This window comes from Etheostoma spectabile, chromosome 18 (genome assembly GCF_008692095.1).
Source record: "Etheostoma spectabile isolate EspeVRDwgs_2016 chromosome 18, UIUC_Espe_1.0, whole genome shotgun sequence".
NCBI classification, from domain to species: domain Eukaryota; kingdom Metazoa; phylum Chordata; class Actinopteri; order Perciformes; family Percidae; genus Etheostoma; species Etheostoma spectabile.
This window is the reverse complement of record NC_045750.1, coordinates 12,828,326-12,846,895: the sequence shown is the minus strand read 5'-3', so window position 1 is coordinate 12,846,895 and position 18,570 is coordinate 12,828,326. Positions and strand designations below refer to the sequence as shown.

Sequence of the window (18,570 nt, the reverse complement as noted above, 5' to 3'; positions counted from 1 at the left end):
TGTGTGTGTGTGTGTGTGTGTGTGTGTGTAAATGGGACAATGATTCATTCCTTTGACATGGCCCATCAAGCATCAATTAAACATTGCAGTAGAGAAATGTTGACTGTTGACTGACGGAAGCACCCAAAGCTGAGCAGCCAGCCAGAACAGGTGTCGGGAATTCCCCGACAACCCCCGACTCCATCCTCCACTCTTCAGGTAGAGACTACACAGAGCAGGAAAAAACCTCCAGACAGAAGAGAAGGCGACAATGCTCACCTTGATCACTGCTCTCCGTAGGCGAATCTTCGTGCCGGAGGAAGAACTTGACTTCTTGTTTCCGAGGCCCCCATTTCTGCAGATGTTCATACATCATGTGCTCGAAGGGTATTGCCCGTTCTACAGAGACAAGTTACAAGAAAAGTTACCATTAGTTAAACATATTTTTAATGCAAAATTAAGCACAGTTTAAATAAAAAGGGTAAATACGCTTGGTTGTGGACAGTTAAATCAGAACCAAATATCTATCAGTTAAATATGAAGCTACAGCCAACAGCCAGACTAGCTCTGTCCAAAGGTAATACAGCCCAAAAACTTCCTGCTAGTACTGATCATGTATTGTAGTATTGCAAAATCTAATAACTAATGCGCAATACAGCTGCCACACAGTAGGCCAATGCAAACCTGGCTTGGGAGTGGAGGAGGAAGTGTGTGTTTGGTGTTTAGGCATTAAAACTGGGACTGCTGAGAATGATGGATAACTACGTGTGCAAAAACTTTTTGTTTTTCCCCATTTCAAAAGGACGGCACTCTGTGGGCAAAGAGAGACAAAGAGACAGAGACACAGCTAGAGAGGTTTTAGGAGGTTTCGAGGGCAGACAGCGGCATTGTCAGGAACCAGCCGAACATGATTGCATAACGTGGGTTAATAAAGCCCTTGGCTGGGATGTTGTTTTCAACAGGGGAGTGGCCCCTCAGCTAAAAATGCTGATAACACTGGGTGTGTCAGCACGACTGTGGTTGCTTGGACTGAGTGGAATCTGTTGTGACAGTGTTGTGGACTATACCAGCACGTAACTCTTTTCTGACCTACACATTTGAACTTGAAGTATATTATTGTAGTCTGATGTATTTTGCTAATACATGCCTTCCTTCTCTTGAATTGTGTGAAACTTCTCCATGATTTTCCTCCACTCAGGTAGTCATACATGAACAGTCTCCGCAGCTGCACTCTCTTTAATGAAGTGCTTGTTTTTATGTTAACGAGGAAGGTTAAAAGGTCCAGCTTGATATGATTTAATTGTTGTGCATATGAGTCAAGTGTCAAGCTCAGTGATAATGGTTTCAGATTCATGCTTCAGATTCATGCTTCCCAAAAGAAAAGATGCTTTCACCGCTCTAAACTCTTACACTCAGGCAGCGCTAGATCAACCAGCTCTTACCGTTGCCTCTCCAGACCTCAGCCAGGTGGCAGCCGCTCTCGCCGGGCTCCTTGCAGAACTCGACGACATCGCGGCACGTCGTCTCAGGGGTGATGGGCACCTCAGTCACAGTCTGTTCCCCATCGCTGAGGTACACCGTTAATATCATCTGAAAGAGGAATAAAACACAAAAATCATGAAAGAAAAACGTAAAAACACAGTGGCAGATCATACTGGCAGATACGACTTAAAGATGGCATTACATGACATTTGAGATATACTGTTTGAGAAGTGAGAAAATATGTAATTGTCTAACTTTGTGGTTTAAGAACAAAGCTTAACCTACTCTTTGGTTAGACAAAGCCCGGTCTGCTGATGTGACATTTTTCTGTCCACCAGCACCAACTGTTAGTTTGAGCTGCTGGTGGACTCATGCCTGTGCCTGCCCCTTTTCTGATTACTATGATTAGGGCCTGCCATTGCCTTGAAGATACACTGTACAGCCTGGGAGGTAAGACATAGCAATACAAGCCCCCACATGCTTCCGTCTGTACTCTCATAACAGTAAAAGCAGACATCCCACACTTCTTTACAAGTTCTCAACAAATAACACTCAGGACAGGTTGAGTCAATGGATGTCTGAGGAAACTGAGATCTTTCCTAAATACAGTGGGGTATCATAGATACACAGAAAATCACATTGTATGATTTTTAAATAATTACTTCGAATTTTTTTGCATGACATAAGTATTTGATCACCTACCAACAAGTAAGAATTCCGTCTCTCACAGACCTGTTAATTTTTCTTTAAGAAGCCCTCCTGTTCTCCCCTCATTACCTGTATTAACTGCACCTGCACAAAAGACACCTGTCCACACACTCAAACAGACTCCAACCTCTCCACAATGGCCAAGACCAGAGAGCTGTGTAAGGACGTCAGGGATAAAATTGTAGACCTGCACTAGACTGGGATGGGCTACAAGACAATAGGCAAGCAGCTTGATGAGAAGGCAACAACTGTTGGTGCAATTATTAGAAAATGGAAGAAATTCAAGATTATGGTCAATCTCTCTCGGTCTGGGGCATCATGCAAGATCTCACCTCGTGGGGCATCAATGATCATGAGGAAGGTGAGGGATCAGCCCAGAACTAAACGGCAGGATCTGGTCAATGACCTGAAGAGAGCTGGGACCACAGTCTCAAATGAAACCATTAGTAACACACTACGCCGTCATGCACGCAAGGTCCCCCTGCTCAAGACAGCGCATGTCCAGGCCGGTCTGGAGTTTTCCAATAACCAGAAAAGCACTGAAGATGCGTCGTGGCTGGGTCTTCCAGCATGACAACGACCCAAAACACACAGCCAGGGCAACTACGGAGTCTCAAGGTCCTGGAATGGCCTAGCCAGTCTCCAGACCTGAACCCAATGGAAAATCTTTGGAGGGAGCTGTAAGTCCGTATTGCCCAGCAACAGCCCTAAACCTGAAGGATTTGGAGAAGGTCTGTATGGAGCAGTGGGCCAACATCCCTGCTGCAGTGTGTGCAAACCTGGTCAAGAACTACAGGAAACACATGATCTCTTTAAGTGCAAACAACGGTTTCTGTACCAGATTTTAAGTTCTGCTTTTCTGATGTATCAAATACTTATGTGATGCAATAAAATGCAAATTAATTATTTAGAAATCATACAACGTGATTTTCTGGATTTTTGTTTTAGAGTCTCTCACAGTTTAAGTGTATCTATGATGAAAATTACAGACCTCTACGTGCTTTGTAAGTAGGAAAATCTGAAAAATCAGCAGTGTATCAAAAACTTGTTCTCCCCACTGTATATTCCCCTAAATGTGAGCTACTGCAGCATTTTCAAGTGTAAGTTCAGAGGGTTGCAAGAGCTCCTTTGTACCTGCAGCTGTCAGACTGTGCAACACTACCCACCCAAACCTGGCTGGAATGTATATATGATCTTTGGTCCTGCATAGTGTGTGTTTTCAGTTGAAGAACAAGGGCTGAAATGATTGTGTAACAGCTAGGCCTGAACCACACACACACACGCACGCACGCACACACGCGTTTCTTTTTTTTCAGAACAAACATGGGATTTGAATTAAAATGTTCCGTAATTAAACTCTTACTAATACTTGTGATTATTAATCAAAGGGGATGTCATTGTAAACAGAAATATTTTGTGTTCAAAAAATAATAAGCAATTTCACTAGATCAATTTGGCTCCGTTAACTTGTAATGGGCATTCTCTTTTCATTTTATAATAGAAATATAGCCACAAGCAGCAATTCGCGGTTTCAAACATTTTTTCTCAATAGTGACTTCAAAGTAATTTCCCACATGTGGTCCAACGTTGTTATAAAACATATTCTGCAAGCTTTGTAACGATTGGACAAACAGTGCAATTTGTTAAAAATGTCTACAACTGATTTGTCAAAAACATTTATTGTCAATTCAGTGTGATATGTAGCTCAGTCCAGCTCACGGCAATTTGAGATAAGAAGATGACCAACACAAAAACAATTGCCAACTAGAACTGCAAGCAGTTTAGATGGGGTCCAAGTCCCCCCGCCCCATGCAAGTCGTCCCGATGCCAGTCGGCATCTGCAAACCGGGGAGCACGCAAAAGCGGAACCTGAAGCGTAACACAGGGAGGCAAACGTCAGGAAATATCGAAAGGCGTCAGCCGCAAGGTCGGCGGTACACTGCCATCGCAAATACCCCAGAGCCTTAAAAGGACAACCTCAGGTTAGTCAGGTTTCATTTTCTATAAAAGCTTGTAAAACAACTACACTGTTGTCGTCTATATTTTGTGATATGGATCCTCCTGGGTCTGAAATAAAGTTTATGTATGAACATCATATTTTTTTATATTGCAAAAAGAACTTTGAGCAGAAATGGGTGTGGCCTATATCAGGTGACTCTGCTTGATTCAGTGAACACGTGGATGTAAAGATTTTTAATATGCAATGTAGTATGGGAGTTATATGCAACAACACGTTTGACGTCATTATAGTGCCACCTAGCGGTCCACATGTGGAATATTTGGTAAGTCAGGTCAGCTTTCCATTGTACATCTAACCTGTTAATTTACAGTAATTCACTTAAGTGTAACTAGTTAATCCAAATGTGGGTCCCATAGGCCACACCCACTTTAACCAATCAATACCCCACTGTAAGGGGCATCTCAGGAGTGGCCCTACATGGTACCCAGCAAATTTTGTAAAAATTGGATGAGCGGTTCATGAGATATAAACTTGTTGTATTCGTAGCACCCCTTAGTGGCCAATGTTTGTGAAATTAGTTTGGTAGCCTCATACCAAGTAAAAATCTAAAGTTTGGCTTCAACAACATTTATTTTAGCCAAGATATAGCAAAGTTGTTTTTTTTATAGTTGGCTACAAAGATTTGATTGTGCGTAATATGTGCAATTTTTATTGTATAAAAATTCTTTTAACAACATTTTTGTCGGGTCGGTCTGGAGATGCTATGTGCCAAGTTTCGTGTAGATCAATCGCACAGTCTAGGAGGAGTCTGAAAAAGTTTTTTGATGAATCGTGATTTTTCTAGCCATCATGCTCTATGTGCTTATTATCTATCTGGAATGTGGAATATGAAAGACATCCTTGGACTTCTTCAAATTTCAGTGTTTTACAACATTGAAGCATATAGGATGCATTTCAATTTTCCGTTCCAATGCATGTCCAATGTTACCCCTAAAAGGAGGAGAATGGAAGAAAAGAAACCAAGGAAATCCAAAGAAATCCAAAATACAGACGGTCCAAATCCATGGTCCAAGCTGATAAAAACATATCCAAGTAGATTCAGTGATTGCAAAGTATTGACTCATTTGGTTAAATACTGCTGTAGGGCATACAAGACACTGATCTACTTTGAAATTTAGAATGTAAAATGTGTTCACAATTTGACAACTCATTTTCTGGGCAAACAACAAATCCTGTGATGAGATTAATCAACGTCTTGATAGTAGGATAAAGCCATAATACAGGATGAGTTGAGCAGTGGATAATGTCCTCTCAAGTGCTCTATGCCCACTGAAGTTATGCCATAACTGTTATGTTGAAGGATATTGAGTTTTATTAATGTGATAATGTTTCCCATCTGGCTTGTTTAGATCAGCCCACATTAACTTTGACTTCTTTGAACTATATATGAACTCCTCTATATTCACTTTTGTCCTTCTTTCAGCTTTGCAGTGTTTTCTATGAAACAGAAGCACTATAGGGGGTTAAGGTGTGCCTTCCTGTTTCATGTGACAGGCCTCACTTTTTGTGCGACTACAGATAAACAGGACTGTGAAGAGATCACTAAACAAAGTGCAGTGAGCCAAAAGGGAGAATAGATCTAGAACAAAGCCAAGACTTTGGAGGGATTTTTAAAATGAAAAAAATGTTGACAGTGTTTGAAAAGAGAAGTCGTATGGCTTTTGTGCAAGTTAGATGCCAGTTCAGCTAGTTGTCATTAAACAGAATAGAAAAGGGTAATCCGGAATTTCTACATTGCAGTGGTTTACTTGTAACCTCTCAAGGTTTTTGCAAATGCGTCACTGCTGGTTTAACATCACAGGGAGGATAGTCAAGAAACACATCAAGTATAATGCTAGGAAAACCAAGTTATCAAGACTTGAAAATGAAACATTACTATCAAAAGGGTTATCCTATTCTTGCTGTCTAGACCAACAAGATTTTGTTTACATATGGTTCGCAATGTCAAACCATAGTTCACAACGTGAAACCAAATCAATGAGCCAAAACCTCCAACGAGGACTACAACAGACCCACTATACACCTTACTTTGGGAGTAAAAGATATTTATATAAAAAAAGCAATGTGCGATGAAGTTTGATTTAAGAATAACTGTACGTGTGGCCTCAGGTTACTATAATTGCCAATAATCTAAGTTTAGTCACTGAGCTAGCTATAGATTATAACTCCGGGAGTTTCTCTGAGACAACGTGACTCACCCTTTATAATAATGCAGCTGTGTGATTCATTGACATTTTCTGCAGCAGCCTAACTGAAACAATGTAATCACTTATGATTGAGAGCCTCTCTGACTTCACCCAGATGATTATGGGCATAAGAGCTCAAATTTAGGCAAATTCAGAAACTATGTATAATGTAATGGTACTGGAGCCATGGCACTTGTTCTTAGGCAAAGCTGTCCATCCATAACATCTATCTATGATTTCATGTTGCTCCTTACAGTGTTAGCTAGAAAGACTAGTAATGGATGTCATTTTGGGACCTGATCTGCAAGAGCAGAGGGAAAAAAAATTGAGGGAGAAACTGGGAAAAAGAAAAAAAAAAGTGTTGTAAGTAAGCTGGAGAATAATTGTGTACTGTATGTCTACATTTTACTGATAAATAAGTACTTTGCTAATCCTGCAGGGATACTGGAGTGTTACCAGCTGCATAAAAACACACAACATAGTACGGATAGTCAACATGACGACACATTCCTATAACCACAGCATCTCAAAACAAGCCTTCAATTAATCCGGACACACAATTAACCAATCAGACAACATAACTAAAAGGCATACATTTGGGTCTAATTTAAATTGGCCACAACCAATCCCAAAACTACCACATCATGTGAATATACATTCAGAGAGCAACAGCATGGAAAACAGAAACTCCAATGGTCCAGCTGACTGACCACCCGAGAAATACCAACCGCCTTCACTAAGTTGCGTCTGCCCATGGTCTTGGCTCTTCTGGCCGCCCGCCGTTTCCTCCTGATCTCCTTCTTTGGTGGCCGGGTGTGCTCCTTTGCCCAAATGGGGTTTTCCTTGGAGAAGTTAACAAGGCCGCGTAACACTAGAGTCACAAACCTCTTCATCATAGCACTGCCGCTATTGCAGGACTTGAGACTTAATTACGCCATCCCGAGGGAACCACTGAAACCGACAGTGGTGCGTGCATTTGAAAAGTGCTGCAGAGGAGACTTGGGAGGAAAAAACACTTGCTGTATGTGTAATTCAGGGAGGGAGGGGGGGGGGAGAGAGATAGAGAGAAACAAACAGTAAGAGAGAGAGAGAGAAAGAGAGGGGAGGGGTGAATCACAGGGTGATGGAGGAGGCTGGCGACAAGTCCTTCTATTGGAAAACTGTCCCTGGGTTGTGCCAGTGGCTGCAACACCAACAACTCCCTGCTAATGAGATTATTTTGGCTACAACTGTGACTTGCAAGCAGGTCAGGGCATCATGTAGGGGCAAGAAGAGGATCATCTTTACACTTTTTGTTGGATGTACATAGGGTTGTCGCGATTAAGAAATCTGAGATGATGATTAATTATCATAAAAATAAGTGTGAATAAGGATTTATTTGTGTTTTTTTGTGGTCATTGTGTGCCACACACAGTGCTGTTGTGTTTGGATTTGCAACTAGACCTGAATCCATGTTGTTAATGTCAATGGCCGCTCATCGAAAGGATGCGATCGTTGGCAAAGGAGCATCAATTATTTGCTGAAACAATGTTCCACCTCTCGCTCTGCTGCACTGATATATTGCAATAATAGCTTGCATTAAAATTGTTGTATAGGCCGACCTAATGCAACTAAACAGCAGTTGAAGACTGCAGCGTTTATTCAAAAGACAAATTGGAACCTACAACGTACATTTACTACAACATGACAACTTTACTGTTCCTCCCTTCAATCAACAACACCTGTCTGCTCTAAGGCATCCACTGTAACTCTCTCTCTCTCTCTCTCTCTCGCTTGACCACACACTCCCTACACACTGAGCTATTCCTGAAAGGACCCCACTCTGCTACTCTTATGTTTCCATCTAAACCTTTTTGAATGATCTAACTAGAAAAGCTGGATGAGAGTGACAACTCCAGCCTAACTTTCCCCAGAGCTGGCAAACACACTGCTGCACCTGTGGAGAAGACTCTCAGCTAGAAATCAAGAGAGCCCTTATCAGCACCTCTCTCTCTCTCTCTCATCTTGCTTCGGAAAGCAACCAATGTGGTTTGAGATGAGCTGAAACGGAAGAGTCTGCCCAACAGCAGTTTTTTCAGACTGTTTTTTTTTCCTGACATTGGTACCTTGTGCTCAGGTAGACACTTAATTTACCCAGCTAATGGAAACGCAACTCAATTTACTTTTTTTTTCTTCAAATAATTGAATTCAGGTGATGATGTAGTAATTGAGACAGGCCTCGCCGTACATGACTAGAAATATACAGTATCCCTCTTTGCTGATGCATAATGCTCCAGTGGGCCTCATCTGGAGATTGGGGCATTTATCATTTAACTCCTGAGAGGGAGAGAAGGATGCTTGGCTGGCCTGATCTCCAGCAGGATTATTCAAACTGTCATTTCCTCTTACAAATCCTACCGCTCATTTACTCCCAACGAGGTACCCACAGTGAAGAAGAAAGATCGAGCAGAACATTGCTTCTTGAGAGCTTAAACTTTAAAAACTGAAAAGAACTTTCACAAATCCCACCAATTTAAGACACTGCAATTAAACAAGGATTTATTAACCTTACATACATAAATATTCACTTTGTGACAAAATAATTCATTGAACATTAAAAAATTCTAACCCAACAACCACATGTGTGAAACAACTAGGTAAACAACTGTGACATTATGAACAATTTAAGGCATAATTTTGATTCACCATGTGGTCAGGCACAAATGTAGACATTTCATGCCCATCTGGCTAAAATGGCACTGAACTATATCAAGAAAAGATAAGGAAATGATATGTAATAAACTGAAGAAAAGGTGACAAAAAACTGAAAAATCATGCCGTTATGTATTATACATGCATAAGATGTGAAAATATAAACATCTTTCTTTTAGCTGGGCACTTGAACACTGGCGCAGACAAGATGTTCTGGATCAAAATTGATATTTAAAAAGAAGCTAGGCTAGATAATCCAAGTTATAACTAATATGGCTTTGCTATTACAGACTAATCTAGTAGAGCATGTACGCCTAGTAGCTATCAAGCACAAACTCCTTTGATATATCATTTTGTATCTGAAATGTAACTGCTTTTCGAAGACTACGAGAAAATATAAATCTAGACAGAGGCATGGGAACATATCAGGTCCCGACGAGATTTAAGGTGCTGTTTAAAAAAAGGATGTGTCCCTTTGATTGAGAGCTGACTAATGTGCATGAGAGGAGGAAAGTCTAAATAATAATGTACATTTCTTCAACCAATAAGAGATCTAGCCCTTTTAAAACAGGTGGGAGTTGTTAAATAAACCAATGAGTCCCCATTTCCATCCGTCAAACAGTGAGTTTGAGGAAAAAAGTCAACAGTAATAGTCATGCATTAAACTCATTTTACTGCTTAATAACGAGTGTTTTATGATATTGCTGTGATGGCTTGGCCAGCATATCTCACGAAAATAGGTAAAAGCAACAAATAGATGCAATGTTTACATTTCCTGTAAGTCACGCTCTGGCCAGCTCCACCATGTGACATTAATGCCACTTGACAATCTACTCAGCTCAAAAGTTCCCCTTAACAACAGAGCATTAGTCGACGCAGCCACACAGACCTAGATCTGCCAAGGTCTCATTGGCTGCCGAAGTCACGCGAGACCCGAGTGCAGGGCTGCCTCTCTGCTCTACTGGCTCTTTGACTCTGATAGCCTGTTGGTGCCCCAGGCTACAAATGTCTACAGAGGCTACCATTGCAGTCAATCCTGAGAACTCGATGGCAGAAGCGAATATTGAGTAACTTCTGTTACCTCGTACTCCAGAAAACTCACAAGCCTCTCTGAAAGTTGTGTTGACGATAAAGCAAAAGGTTACTGTGATAATTTATCTCCAACCCACACACATATGTTCAGAAAGATACCTGGCCAAGGATCACCTCCATTTATGACAACACCTTACTGAACCTACCTACTGTAAACTTACCCTGCATCTGAGTTCACGTTCCCCTCCCTGAAGGCCAAAATGGTTGCAATTACATTTCCCACAATCATCACTGCATTCTCAGTACAACAGATAACAAAAGAGGTCCCAACAGAGCACGACTCCTATAGTGTTGCCATTCAGGTATTCTATTCTTTGCAACAGAGAGCGTCTTAAACAATAACCTACTGTACCTGCTGCTTTAAAAATAGCCATAGTTTTGTTTCAACATTATTCCACACAAACACATTATTATCAGAGGGAGAACAGAGGGTGTGACTTTAACCTATCATATACTGATTTACAGGAGTCTAATTCTACTTCAATACTGTACATATTTGCTGGAAAACATATTCTACTTGTGCTAAAAGCAAAAAGACTTCAGATACACCACAATCCCTGCACATCCGGTTATGACATACTTACATCTTCCCTTCCTAATAACACTGTAACATCAACATGAAAAATGTAAGTCCTGCAGCTATAGAATCAGGCTGCAGAGATACTGCACAACAGATAAAGTTGTAGTAGATTAAGTCAAGCTTTTCCTGTCTAGAAAGTGATTCTCATTTTTATGCAAGCTGAGTGATGGTTGGAAAGGCAAATGGACAGATATTAATCTTGCTTGAACTTGCATAATACACTTGGGTATTGTTGGTCAAGGAGCGAAACTGTGCTCCTTATCTTCATCTGTTACCTTTATATTTTTAGCCTGAGGATCCACATGGCCATCACATTGTGAATGACCGTGTGACCCCCAAATGCCACAGAGCAATATTAAAAGCTAGGTGAAAATGGGAGAGTATAATAATTGTTTCATGCCAGGAGAGCAGGGCTTGTGTGCACTTACCGGCATCATATTGGCAGCTCTGGCAGGTCAAAACCAGGGGTGCATCGGCAAGTGGACTAACGGCTCATCCACTTATGTTAAATGGCACCACCGTAGAGTCAACCAAGACCCACCGTTGCTAGTTCTGGTCAATATGACAACCAAATGGGCCTCAGTCCTCTCTGTAAACCAAAACAGGGGGGTCATTTTCAGTGCTATAAAAATGAACATTGTACGGTAAAATAACACCTGTTATAGCCTAAAGCGTTCATTTAAATGGCCCAGGCGTGGCTCTGTGCAGCTGCTGCTACAAACAAGCCGATGGTTAGCCAGGCAGTTAAGTTAGCTCGCAGAGCAACGCTGAAGCGACTCAAAACAAATGACATGCAATAACTTGATATTACTAGCTAACACATTAAATACACTCACCAATGTCAGAGACAATTCATTGTTTCAGGGACTAAACATTAGCTACGATACTGTTGAAGGCACGTAACTAACCGAACCAGCTGTCAGCCAGCCAGCTAACGAGCTCTGTACGAAGGTGTTAACGTTAGCTGTTAGCTGGTTTCAGAGGCGGCTAAAGGACGGTGTGCAAGGCGATCTCTCCGCTCTCATCGGTCCTTTAGCTCACAATGACTGCACATCGGCACGAGCTGTCGATGTAGTGTTTTTCAAGAAAACAAAAACCAATAAATGTCCATCCAGATAGGCTAACTCGTTTTTTACTGACGCATTGAATCATTGGCAGGCTAGCAGTGCTAGTTGACGAAAATACAAATAGCTGGAATCCAGTTGTTGACGGTGGGAAGGGCGGGGCTACACCGCAGCAGCGAAAGCGTCACATCAACGTAGAATGTCAAGAATTTAACGTCACCAGTCGGGATAGTTTGTCAGCTTTCTCCGACTGACATGACCCGTCCAAAAAAGTAAACGGACGACTTGTGTATTAAAAGTAAGTTAGCATTTATCTATGTTGGCCTATTGTGTATAGCGGCGTTGTGTGACACACGACGTTGATGCTAACATATACGCTCTGGATCCATTATCGGACACTAGCAATTCTGAACGTATATTTACTTTAACCTTATCGTCTTATGATAACGTTAGTGCAACTTCCCTTTTTTTGTATTTCACTTAATAGGTGGAGGGTGGCAGAGCATGTACAAGAAAAAAATAATCGGTCGTGATTACAATTTTTATGCTTCATTAGAAAAACTACAAGCAGTGGGCTGTTTTGTTTATGAATATGCCTCCACCCAAGCACAATAGCGCATAAGACATAAGGGCCTTAATGGTCCATGTTTTATTATAGCCTGCCTGAGGGCCCCCTTGTTAATAACATCAAGTCCTTCAAGTTAGTTTTTTATTTTGTGCTTATAGGTTGTACAATAGCACAACAGTAGTTAGTGGGACATTTAATGAACAGCCCGTCAATTCAATGTACGTCCCAGACGTCTTGTGACAAAGCTTTTTGGATCAATGGAGGGCTGTTCTAATATTACCAAATATTTATAGCTAGCACCCATGTAATTCACAGATAAAGTGCAGGAAGTATGGCTCTAGCTAAAATACATCAAGCGCATGTGATCAAATAAAAAAAAACCTTGATTTCTGATTTTCAAGGGGGTTTCAATCATAGACGGTGTAAGGTTTCAATGAGCTACATTTAGCAGAAGAAAAAAAGAAAGAAATATACGCCTCTTTTGTATCTTTCCAGTCAAACCACCGGTTACAGTTTTTTGCCACTGAAATCAAAATGATCAAAACCTTACACTCAAGGAGCAAAACGTTGGCCCAGATGTGCACCAATGTCACCCTCACACGTTTTGCAAAACAATACACAGAGTGATTTGCAAAACACTAAACACATTTGTATACATTAGACACAGAAGTATATCATGATGTCACTTCCTTTGCAATTCGAATTGTCAGGCTAACACCTACGAGCTGTAGTAGCATGTAAACAGGGACATGTTTCGTTGGGATTCTCCATGTTGACATGTTGACTGATTTGGGTATTTGGAGAGGAAAAAATTAGATTTTCCTCAGTCTGCAACATTGGTCGTGTGTAGTGTTTGGTTATTGGTTATTGTGTATGTGTACTTTCTCTGTGTAGCTCATTTACAGTTCTCTAATCACTGAGATGTAGAATTGCTAAAAGTGTTACACACAGCAGTGTGTAACTGGTTCAAACTGAATTGAGTCATATGAAACGTGTGTTTCATATGGTAACAAAATGTTTTTTTTAAATATAAATAGTTCATAGTTTTTGCAAGAGTGTTTCATTTTGCAAAGGGTCTGAGATGTTGTGCTAATTGGGTGTTTCAAAAACCGGTCCCGGTTTTCAAAATAGCAACACTAATAAAAAAATAAAAAAAACTGTAACACAGGAAAAGTAATTGCAGTTTTCAGGATGTTAGGGTGATAACATGCCAACAGGTTGTGCGGTTGTTGTAGATTTAGATTTAGATTTAGATTTAAAAAAGCACTTAGTCTGAGAGATGATGTTATTTGCTCTGAATGCTGTGTGACAGCTTCTTCCAGACTGATGTGTACTGTTGATGACAGATGTTATAGTTTTGGGCTCCTTCTTCATCATTTTAGCAAATTCGTGATGACACAAGGCTTTGAATGGTTTTCCTCTTCCAATCTCACTATTGAAACATAGTGACAATCTGTATGAAGATACTGAACATGAGTGCAGCAGGATAATGTCAGGCTGAAATGACAGAGAGAATTTTTTTTTTATTGTTTCCTGCTTTATTATTTTTAAATAAGTAACAAAAAAAAAGAGTTAAAAGTCAGCTTATGTAGCCAATTGGTGCATGTTGCTCCTCATGTCCCGCAATAAAACAAAAAAACGTTGACATTAGTGACATCAAGTGGCTCACTGAAAGAACTGACATTGTTATGAAAGCCAGTATGCATCTCGAGTCTCGAGTCACTGTTAATTGAAGACTTTGTTTTTGAAGAGTACATATTGAAGACAAAACAAAAACCCGCCAACACATTTTTTTGTGTGTGTTCTCATAATGAATTTTGTGTTTTTCCTCCAAACAGTTGTTTAGACATTTGTGTAGGTGAGGGCAGAATAATAAAGACGTACATTAGGAGCCATTGTCTCCTGTAGTTATTAAAGGTCCCAAGGCATGGAAATTTCACTTTATAAGGTTTTTTAAACATTACTATGCGTTCCCCCAGCCTGCCTATGGTCCCCCGGTGGCTAGAAATGGCAATAGGTGTAAACCAAGCCCTGGGTATCCTGCTCTGCCTTTGAGAAAATGAAAGCTCAGATGGCCAATCTGGAATATTGCCCCTTATGAGGTCATACGAGGCAAGGTTACCTCCCCTTTCTCTGCTTTGCCCACCCAGAGAATTTGGCTCACCCATGAGAAAGAGACATCTTGGCTTTCAAACGAGCAATATGGCAGTTGGTCAAGGACACACCTCCATCCTCCACCTTACAACTTTTTTAGCTTCCACCTTAAAAGAAAAATTGCCTTTTTCATTCCACTTTTCTTCACAACTGAACCACCAAGCAGCATGGAGGAATATACTGTACATCATAACTCACTGGCACAAAAATGTCGAGTCAGACAGAGAACGGATTAAAAATTACACCCAGTGAAGCGGGATGGCAATGAATAACCTAAACATAAAAATAGACTGTTGCACCTTCAGGCTCTTGTATCTCTTCATTTGACCTTGCCGCGAGTCTTCAACTGAGAAAGAACTTTGTCAACCTGCAACAGAGCAAAACAAGAAACGTCCATTTAGCAATTCAAGTTTAAATATATTCATTATCTAAAGACAACAATGACATTTTAGTATTTTTACTAAACCTTTTTACAATTGCAAAATTCCCCAAAATTTTCAGTTTATAAATGGAACTATATGTTGTTTTAATGACAATCATGGTATACTGCTAAAACTAAAACTTTCTGTCATATTAAAGCGTTTATGACTATTTAAGATATAGTTTGCTTTTGTTATTCCACTTTTGCCATTCTACATTTTGTCCACTTTATCTTATCTCCTGCTGGTGTTTTATGGTTTCTGTGTTTTTTGTTTTCATCTGCTGTTTTTATTTTTTATTTTTACCTGTGGAGCGCTTTATAACCTTGTTAAGAAAAGAACCACATAAATAAAGTTCATTAATATTTCTACTAAAATCACACACAAAAAAGAGTCTACAATTCCTTTAGGTGCACACTCCAGTCTCGTTATGAATGCATTCATCCAAGACATCACTCACTGGGATGAACCAGTGAGACTGCGGCCCGTAGCGAAGCTGCGCCTTGAAGTTCATGGTACTGGCTGGAGCCAGAGCGTGGAGGTGGAGGTGGGGAACGGATGAGAATGGAGGCACATGAAACCCCATCCTGCACGGAGTCAATGTGGGTTGGAAAACAGACACATCAGCAAAAGGTTTCCATAGAAATGATTAAAAGCTACATTATTTCTGTGAAGCGAAGCAACACAGAAAACAATTTAAAAGTTGATCACAATTCACAACTCTGGTAATATCAGGAGATTGATTTACCTAACATCATTCAGGTTGCTGACTTTATTCTTCTCTAGTATACTCCTTCCCATTTTTTCCATCCGCTCCACTATCAACAAACAAATCCCATCAGCATGGTGCCGTCATATACAGCCTAAAAACAAGAATACATAGTGGTATATTTGCTGTGTAAAATTATTACTCTTCTCACTCATGTAAGTCCATAAGCAGCAGACTGATACCCCCCCGGTGTAAGAAGGAGAGGTACCGCCGGTCATTCATCCCGGCCGCTGTCAGACTCTACAACACCTGCACCACCTGATAATGTTGTAGTTTCTGTTCCTGTTTTTCATTTAACCCTCATGTTGTCCTTGGGTCAAATTGACCCGTTTGCAGTTAACTGTTTTTTTTTTGTCACAAAAAATGGGCCGTCAAAAAAAGCTGAAAATGTCAACATTATAAATGTCAAAAGCTTTGGAAAAACCCAAAACACATAAAAAAAAAAAAGAACCCACAAATTAAAAAGTGAAAAAATGTTGGAAAAGCGATAATAAGTGGGAAAAAAGTGACCAAATGTGTGTTTTTTTCATGGTTGACGGAAGCACAACACAGGTTAATCCAACACACCTGTATAACTTTATTGTATTTATTTTTTCCATTAAAGTACTTACTTTTTTATATTATTTATGGTCACAGGTGAATATAACTTATATTATGGTTACCTGCTTTTGCATTATCACTTTAATTAAATATTCAATTTAATTTTAGCGTCACTTACAACACTGCAATGTTGTTTTCCTTGTACTATGGCATCTGCACTTTACCTTACTTTACTTTGCTTCAGTCTACCTTTCTGCACATTGTCTATTGTTTGCCTGTTTTTCTTGTGTGTTTACTTGTTTGTTTGTTTTTGCTTTCATTGTAGAGAATTGCTGCTGTTACAAAGGAATTTCCCCGCTGTGGGATGAATAAAGTATCATCTAATCTATCTAATCTAATCTAAGAGACAGTGTCTCAGGTACGCCTTTGGTTTTTGTCAACCATTAAATGATATGGAGTAAAATAATAAGTGGATAGTCCTATTCACATTTTCAGTGTGTAATCAAAGTTTATATCTGTGTTTAAATAGAAGAAGACTGCATACTGTAAGAGTTCAAGTTATTCCTGTTCCCCAGGATATAATCAGAGAGGATGTTAATTTATGTCACTAGGATATATGATTATAGTGCAGCCATGACCTCCTCAGAGACAATGATTTTGGCTTTGTGTTTCCATTATCACACCGAAAATAAGGACACATTCTGGCTTCATTGAAAGATATTAACCAGTAATTAAAGTTCACTTGGAATTTCCTGTAGCCTAATAAGCAATTCAAAGACTGCTAAATTATCTGTCTCTATGGAACTTCTACCAATAGCCCATAGCTTGCTGACAAACTGTCGACAGCGTTATCTACACTCACCGGCCACTTTATTAGGTACCCCATGCTAGTGACGGGTTGGACCCCCTTTTGCCTCAGAACTGCCTCAATTCTTCGTGGCATAGATTCAACAGGTGCTGCAAGCATTCCTCAGGGAGTTTGGTCCATATTGACAGATGGCATCACACAGTTGCCGCAGATTTGTGCGCACATCCATGATGCGAATCTCCCGTACCACAACACCCAAAGATGCTCTATTGGATTGAGATCTGGTGACTGTGGAGGCCATTTGGAGTACAGCCAACTCATTGTCATGTTCAAGAAACCAGTCTGTGGTGATTCCAGCTTTATGACTGCGCATTATCCTGCTGAAAGTAGCCATCAGAAGTTGGGTACATTATGGTCATAAGGGAGGACATGGTCCGCAACAATACTCAGGTAGGCTGTGGCGTTGCAACGATGCTCAATTGGTACCAAGGGGCCCAAGAGTGCCAAGAAAAATTCCCCACACCATGACACCACCACCACCAGCCTGAACCGTTGATACAAGGCAGGAGGATCCTGCTTTCGTTGTAGATGGCAAATTCTGACCCTACCACCCGACTGTCGCAGCAGAAATCGAGACTCATAGACCAGGCAACGTTTTCCAATCTTCTATTGTCCAATTTCGATGAGCTTGTGCAAATTGTAGTCTCAGTTTCTGTTCTTAGCTGAAAGGAGTGGCACCCGATGGGTCTTCTGCTGCTGTAGCCATCGCCTCAAAGTTGGACGTACTGGCGTTCAGAGATGCTTTCTGCCCACCTTGGTTGTAACGGGTGGTTATTTGAGTACTGTTGCCCTTCTATCAGCTCGAACCAGTCTGGATTCTCCTCTGACTCTGGCATCAACAAGATTTCCGCCACAGAACTGCCGCTCACTGGATGTTTTTTCTTTTTCGGACCATCTCTGTAAACCTAGAGATGGTGTGCGTGAAAATCCCAGTAGATTAGCAGTTTCTGAAAACTAGAACAGCCTTCTGGCACCAACAATCATGCCACGTTCAAAGTCACTCAAATCACCTTTCTTCCCATACTGATGCTCGGTTTGAACTGCAGGAGATTCTCTTGACCATGTCTACATGCCTAAATGCACTGAGTTGCCGCCATGTGATGGCTGCTTAGAAATTAAGTGTTAACGAGCAGTTGGACAGGTGTACCTAATAAAGTGGCCGGTGAGTGTATATCTAGCGTTATGAGCTACTGCCTATAGCGGTGAGATTGGTTAATTAGGGTATCAGGGTAGCCAATCGGAGGCAGAGTAGGGCGGGTCATGCCTTCGCTCACCTAGAGGGACGTCGTTCCCCTGAAGAGTTTTGCAGTTGTTGATATGCGCCCTGGGAACAACGAGGTAATGATGTGTGGCGCTAGGTTTTATGTCACGAAAACAAAGCAGCTCACCGTCCTGTACAGAGACAGAGAGACAGAGAGAGAGAGAGAGAGAGAGAGAGAGAGAGAGAGAG

The 18,570-nt window shown here is 40.8% G+C and overlaps 2 protein-coding genes and 1 long non-coding RNA gene across 15 annotated transcripts in view; 1 reads left to right on the top strand and 2 right to left on the bottom strand.

The window, feature by feature from the left end:
* Positions 1–3,020, top strand: part of LOC116706547 (uncharacterized) — a 9,658-nt gene extending 6,638 nt beyond the window's left edge. Inside the window, exons 2-3 of the long non-coding RNA XR_004336269.1 lie at positions 1,296–1,301; positions 3,011–3,020. This is a non-coding gene — a long non-coding RNA (uncharacterized LOC116706547). The remainder of the gene's footprint in view (positions 1–1,295; positions 1,302–3,010) is intronic.
* The window catches only part of ppp1r13bb (protein phosphatase 1, regulatory subunit 13Bb), a 30,269-nt gene extending 18,296 nt beyond the window's left edge, over positions 1–11,973 (bottom strand). For 4 of the 13 annotated variants that reach the window (XM_032543438.1, XM_032543442.1, XM_032543441.1 and 1 more), the window contains exons 1-3: positions 7,104–7,356; positions 1,422–1,569; positions 259–378 (exon numbers count right to left, since the gene is read on the bottom strand). In XM_032543438.1, the coding sequence (XP_032399329.1) occupies positions 259–378; positions 1,422–1,569; positions 7,104–7,271 (436 nt within the window). In that variant the 5' untranslated portion in view covers positions 7,272–7,356. Of the gene's footprint in view, positions 1–258; positions 379–1,421; positions 1,570–7,085; positions 7,360–11,166; positions 11,328–11,574 lie in introns of those variants that run through there. The other 9 variants (XM_032543439.1, XM_032543448.1, XM_032543447.1 and 6 more) reach the window with 6 other exon arrangements.
* A 2,646-nt stretch (positions 11,974–14,619) lies between these two features.
* Positions 14,620–18,570, bottom strand: part of LOC116706681 (histidine triad nucleotide-binding protein 3) — a 4,443-nt gene continuing 492 nt past the window's right edge. Inside the window, exons 2-5 of the mRNA XM_032543626.1 lie at positions 18,395–18,512; positions 15,692–15,761; positions 15,404–15,530; positions 14,620–14,891 (exon numbers count right to left, since the gene is read on the bottom strand). Of these exons, the coding sequence (XP_032399517.1) occupies positions 14,844–14,891; positions 15,404–15,530; positions 15,692–15,761; positions 18,395–18,512 (363 nt within the window). The 3' untranslated portion in view covers positions 14,620–14,843. The remainder of the gene's footprint in view (positions 14,892–15,403; positions 15,531–15,691; positions 15,762–18,394; positions 18,513–18,570) is intronic.